At 43.2% G+C, this 6,611-nt stretch overlaps 1 protein-coding gene across 2 annotated transcripts in view; it reads left to right on the top strand.

Annotated features, from left to right (window-relative positions):
* The first annotated feature begins 1,965 nt into the window (after nt 1–1,965).
* Nucleotides 1,966–6,611, top strand: part of LOC139415874 (liver-expressed antimicrobial peptide 2-like) — a 10,033-nt gene continuing 5,387 nt past the window's right edge. The window contains exons 1-3 of one of the 2 annotated variants that reach the window (XM_071164003.1): nt 1,966–2,402; nt 3,062–3,240; nt 3,839–5,685. In XM_071164003.1, the coding sequence (XP_071020104.1) occupies nt 2,331–2,402; nt 3,062–3,240; nt 3,839–3,878 (291 nt within the window). In that variant the 5' untranslated portion in view covers nt 1,966–2,330 and the 3' untranslated portion in view covers nt 3,879–5,685. Of the gene's footprint in view, nt 2,403–3,061; nt 3,241–3,838; nt 5,686–6,611 lie in introns of those variants that run through there. The other variant, XR_011635034.1, reaches the window with a different exon arrangement.

Here is a 6,611-nt window from a genome sequence, read left to right as displayed (position 1 = left end):
AGCCGTGATCTCAACCCCATTGAACACCTTTGGGATGAATTGGAACACCGACTGCAGTGCCTGACCTCTTGTGGCTGAATGAAAGCAAGTCCCCACAGCAATGTTCCAACATCTAGTGGAAAGCCTTCTCAGAAGGCTGTTATAGCAGCAAAGGGGGGGACCAACTCCATGTTAATACCCATGAGTTTGGAATGAGATGTTCGATGAGCAGGTGTCCACATATTTTCCGTCCTGTAGTGTACTTTCATCCATGTTGTTTGAATATAGGTGAAAGGTCAAGGAAGGTTCCCTTTGAGAAACACAGATAACAGTATGTTCCATCTCCAGACTCTATTCTGAATGTGGAACACTGCAATCCAGATGACAGAGTCGGTGAGTCAGACGGAAAGGCAGGACCTTTGGTTTGCCTGACCCGGTTCTAAACCCGGTTCTAAACACTGTTCTCTCTCTGCGGTCTGTTCTCCTCGTGATTTCTTCATGACCAGGCTCTTATGCAGATGTGATGACTCACACGGTTTCTCACTCACGCTTTCATGATGCACACATTCCAGGAATCAATTCAATTCAGTCAACTTTATTGACATGGAGAGTTAAATGACTTACCTTGTCAAAGTATACATATAACAGAAAGGTGGGACCAACAGCAACAATAATAGCAGTAGTGGATATGGGATAACCATTAACAGCAACTACAACGACAATATTAAATCTATACAGTCAGTGTGTGCTCAGTCATAAAAAATCCCCTAGTCCCTAGATGTGTTAGTTAGTAGTGCTTTGGTGTGTGCGTGTGCGTGTGTGTGTGCGTTGGGGGGGGGGGGGGGGGGGGGGGGGGGGGGTGATGAGGAAGGTAAGGAATAACTATGTCGCCCCTTAGCACTAGTCTCAGGTCAGATTGACAGTTCCTCCCCTAATGGTTATGGCAAGAATAGATACTAGATACTAGATACTAGATCTGTGTCTAAGGGCAACTTTTCTTATCATTTATGAAGAGGACTTTCTATCTTTACTCCCCCCCTTCAACCCCCACCCTTCAACTTCCCCCATAATTATTCAACCTCCCCCTCACCCTTCAACCTCCCCTCCCCCATCACGCTTCAACCTCCCCCTCACCCTTCAACCTCCCCTCCCCCTCACCCTTCAACCTCCCCTCCACATCATTATTCAACCTCCCCCCTTCCACCTCCCCTTCGACCCCCCCTCACCTTTCAACCTCCCCTCCCCCTCACCTTTCAACCTCCCCTCCCCCTCACCCTTCAACCTCCCCCTCCCCCTTCAACTTCCCCTTCCCCATCACCCTTCAACCCCCCCTCACCCTTCAACCTCCCCTCCCCATCATTATTCAACCCCCCCCCACCCTTCAACTTCCCCCTCGCCCTTCAACCTCCCCTCCCCATCATTATTCAACCTCTCCCTTCCACCTCCCCTTCGACCCCCCCCTCACTTTCACACCCATGCCAGCAGTGCTGTATTGCAGGTGTGTGTGTGTGTGTGTGTGTGTGTGTGTGTGTGTGTGTGTGTGTGTGTGTGTGTGTGTGTGTGTGTGTGTGTGTGTGTGTGTGTGTGTGTGTGTGTGTGTGTGTGTGTGTGTGTGTGTGTGTGTGTGTGTGTGTGTGTGCGTGCGTGTGTGTGTGTGTGTGTGTGTGCGTGCGTGTGTGTGTACGTGCGTTTGTGTCTGGACTGCTGTACTGTTCTGTTGACTCACGGTTTAGGGCCCCGTCTAGAGAAAAGCTGATCAGAACGATCTTCAAACTTTGAACAAACACGTGATGAGAGAGAGAGAGAGAGAGAGAGAGAGAGAGAGACAGAGAGAGAGAGACAGAGAGAGAGAGAGAGAGAGAGAGAGAGACAGCGAGAGAGAGAGACAGCGAGAGAGAGAGACAGAGAGACAGAGAGATAGAGAGAGACAGTGAGAGAGAGAGAGACAGTGAGAGAGAGAGAGACAGAGAGAGAGAGAGACAGTGAGAGAGAGAGAGAGAGACAGAGAGAGAGAGAGAGGCAGCGAGAGACAGAGAGACAGTGAGAGAGAGAGAGACAGAGAGAGAGAGAGACACAGAGAGAGAGAGACAGCGAAAGAGAGAGACAGAGAGAGAGAGAGAGAGAGAGACAGAGAGAGAGAGAGAGAGAGAGAGAGAGAGACAGAGAGAGAGAGAGAGAGAGAGAGGGAAGGGGGACTATAAAGAGGAAGGGACAATCTACTTCTGTAGAGAGAAGAGAGATCCCACCAGAGCTCCAGTTACTGAGGACACAGTACAATACGTGTTTTCAAAGTTCTGTCTATCTACTCTACTTCTGTCTTTCTGAATCATCTGACTCCAAGCTACTCCAACATGCAGGACCGTCAACACTACTTCATGATAGCCTTCACATGGTTCCTGGTGTTTCTGGTGCTCGGTCCGCAGGTAAGACCAAGCCTTTATTTGACAGTTTCTTCATTTGTGAAATATCTTTGGACACAGTCAACGTGAACATGCAACCTCAAACAATACGGGGTCCATACGAGGAACTTGCAAATGTGGAAAGAATTGAAAAATGTGTCAGCAGTGGAAGTTCCTCACAATCTCAGGAGTTACTTCCGTTTAAATGGAAAATGCATATTTACTGCGAGAAATATTGAGTGAGATTTCATTTGTCATCTTTTTTTGTTTGTTTTCTATTTATTTTGTATTTTATAAGTCGGGAACAACGATAGCTCATTGATTTGTCTATCAGGTGTCTCTGCCTGCCCTGTTCCCTCCCTAGACGTTCTACAGAACTTTGGAACAGCCCTTTAGAATCATTTGAAAATAAAAGCCCATTATATATGTTTAGCATTGCTGCATACCATTGCTGTGTGTTAGTACCGTACAATATAACCACCTCAAACAGATAATGAATGTCAAGAATTTCACTGAATAGTTTGATGTTATGTGATTTTTATATTTTTTTTATCCGAGCGAGCATACTGCCACTGGGCATTCATAATGTTTATGTATGATATATGTACTTAGCTCTACCTTTGTCTTTAACTGTATGTCTGTACCGTTGGATCTCTCTTCATTGATTATATCTGTTCAATCAGGCGTCTGCCAGCCCTGTTCCATCTGTGGATGTCCCGCCCAGCTCTGGTCATCTCCAGCCTGAAGGTCAGAGGGCACTGAAGCGGATGGCTCGTATGACCCCGTTGTGGAGGACCATGGGTACTAAACCCTACGGGGCGTACTGTCTTAACAACTATGAGTGCTCCACTGGGATCTGCAGGTAATGTATCTGTCACACACACCTGGGCACCTGGGCAACACACCTGGGCAACACACCTGGGCAACACACCTGGGCAACACACCTGGGCAACACACCTGGGCAACACACCTGGGCAACACACCTGGGCAACACACCTGGGCAACACACCTATGTCACAACTAATTGTTACAGTGCAAAGCCACACTGCTACATCAACAGCACCACATTGTTGACTTGACCTTGTCTTATTTGGCTCCCAGTTCCATGTATGAACGTAGATTGTTGCCCTTTCGTCTAGTCTTGCTTTGTGAAACAAGGGGTTAATGTGTGAAACAGAGGGTTAATGTCTCATTAAGATCCCGTTGACTAGCTTTTCATTTAATACAGCTGAACAAAACACCAACATGTTGCTGATTCATTCTAAAACAAAATGTATCTACTGCCCCCCCCCTCTCTCTCTCTCTCAAACCCCTCTCTTTCCTTTCCTTCCCCCTCTCTCTCCCTCTCTTTCTCTCTCTCTCAACCTCCTCTCTTTCCTCTCCTTCCCCCTCTCTCTCTTTCTCTCTTTCACTCCCCCCTCCCTCTCCTCTCCTCTCCTCTCCTCTCCTCTCCTCTCCAGGGGTGGCCACTGCATGTTCAGCCAACCCATCAAGTCGTAGAAGAGAAGACGGAGGAACGCTCCCAACATTTTTCCCAATCTGTTCTCCATGGTCATACCCTCCCTCTCCTCTACATAGCCAAACATGCAGACATTATGTGGCTTGACATCTATCTATGCAAAACAACCTCTGTATTCATAATGTATAGCTGAAGTATGAGAAGGGTTAACATATCTCAAAGGAAGGGTTAAGGTATACCTAAAATATATATATATTCCTGAAGATTTTGCTTAGGCAAAGGGGATTGCTATATTTTACTCTATCTTTCTGACTTTACCAAAGTAAGCAGATGACATGATGATAAGGGTAAGATTTAGCCTAATATTACAGGTTAAAGCATCTTTAACAAACCCCTTATTGAGATGTTCCTAAGAATGTATCGTCCTTTAGGATTTTCCTTAGGCAAAAGGTTGGGTTACGTTTTTAGGAAAAATAATTCCAAAAGGGTTCTTCGGGTGTCTCCGTAGGAGAACCCTTTCTGGTTTCAGGTAGAAAGGGTTCTCCTATGAGGACAGCCAAAGAACCCTTCTGGGTTCTAGATAACGCATTTTTTGTTCTAAGAGTGAAGATGTGATATTGAATGCTAGCTTTTGGACCGTACCAAGGGGAACAGCATGTAAATGTGACAGACACATGGATTTTTGGTTATAAGGTTTCCAATATTTCTACTAATATTTCATACAGGGTGCTGGCCAGAGACAAAACAGTAGCTAGGCGCCTAAACATAGTCATTCAAAGTGCTTCACCAAATGTTAACAGTCAACACACTCACATTCAACGTAATGGTGACTATATTCGCTTTGCCATCGAGGAATTTATCCTCCAACTATATCTGTCGTGCAGTATCTGTTCAATCGGATTAGATGACGTGGCCTTTTTTTAAAAATCAGAATCAGATACATTTTCATGGTACATGCATGATACTTTGATCATACTTGATAGTGACGTGGAGAGATAGGCAATGTCATAACGTCAGACTTTGGAACTTTGTGTTGCGGGTAAAAAATATACAACAAAAAAACGAGAGTGAAAAAGGGGAAAGGGAGAACGAGAGAGAGAGAAACCGTAGTGTCATTGAACCAGAGGTAGAGGGGGAGAGAAAGAGATAGATAGATAGATAGAGAGTGAGAGTGAGAACAGATATGGAGCAATGGTTATGTGTAATGATTGACCTCACCTTTGACCTCTCGGCCAGATGTTTTATGCATATAGAGATGTACTAGAGAGCTCGTCTCCTGTCTTTGCAATGGCCTTTGGTCCAAGTGCTCTCTATCCAACTTCATGTTTATGCATGCTCACTTTTTTCTACTTTTTATATATAGAAACATATTTAAATCGTTTTCGTATATGTATTTACTGTATGTATGTAATTAAACAAGTATTTATATCGTAGTCAGTATTTTGTGAGATTACAACTAGTCTCAAGGTTGGGAATTATGTTTAAGCCTGTGGTCTGATGAACAGCATCAAAATTATATATTTTTTATTAAGATTTCTTATTTATACCATTCGTTATCATTCGTACTCATTTGAACAAAATGTCATTAAAATATCCTATTCATTGTAATATACTTCCTCAAACTACATGGTTGCCATAGATACCAACGTATATCAATCTCCTCTGGTCACAAAACAATGTGCAATATTAAATAAAGAGTATTCTTAAATGACCCCTGAGGCAGATTTTCTTTGTCTTTATAAGCCCCTTTTCAGTGTGTCTACCACGGTCTACTAATATCAGTCTCTTAATATTCTTGTATTTTCATAACGCAAACTTTGGAAATGAAGAATAGACGTTGTTTACATATTTGTGATTTTTTGTTGTTGTACAGATGTAGGATCTTAATTTGACCGGTATTGTCACAGCAAAATAATCCTTCAGCAACGGGATTTGAGTCCATAAACTTGCTTGATTGGCAGTTAGGCTATTAGCTGGCCAACGTAGACTACATGAAAAGTGCAATACTGATAATGTAACTGTGAGTTCATGTGGATTTTCAGTGAATTTACATGAGTCATGAAGCTCATCTGCATTTCCTGCAGTGCAGGACGAGAGGTCAAATTAAGATCCGACAACTGTACAAGATGAACCAAACTGTAAAACTCAACTGTCGACATACTTCTGGCTTTGAGCATGCATCACACATACTATTTTTTCCGAAAAAGAATTTCCAAGTCAGTTAGAAAATACAAAGATTTTAAATGAGGTGCTACAAAACCAATAAAAGTACAGCGAACAGAAATACATTTGACTTTAGTTCTCTAACCAAACTGCATTGCAGGGTATATTAAACGCAGTTCATCATGATCTATTTTGGCATAGAGAAATAATGACTATGTGCAACCCATATGGTTTCATAAACATGTACAGCGTAGGTATTTGGGATTGCTACAGATGTAGAATCTTAATTAGACCTTTTTTGTCACAGCAAAATAATCCTGCAGCAACAGGACTTGAACGTTTAGTCCATAATGTTGCTTGATTGGTGGTTAGGCTATTGGTTGGCAAAAAGCAGACTACATGATGCAATACTAAGTGCAATATTCTTAGTATAACCGTGCGCTAGTGTGGGTTTTCATTAAATGTATATAATCACAAAGCTCATCAGCAGGAAAATTCTCAGCAAGAAAATAGTGATCAAATTAAGATCCTACATCTGCAGGTCTAAAGTTTCTTGCACAATGTCAGGGTCAGCCAAGTATGTATCATAGAGAGAGATAGAATAGTAGAGA

Source organism: Oncorhynchus clarkii, chromosome 9, assembly GCF_045791955.1.
Source record: "Oncorhynchus clarkii lewisi isolate Uvic-CL-2024 chromosome 9, UVic_Ocla_1.0, whole genome shotgun sequence".
Classification (NCBI taxonomy): domain Eukaryota; kingdom Metazoa; phylum Chordata; class Actinopteri; order Salmoniformes; family Salmonidae; genus Oncorhynchus; species Oncorhynchus clarkii.
The sequence above is the reverse complement of the archived record's forward strand: the minus strand, read 5'-3'. Positions and strand labels throughout refer to the sequence as shown.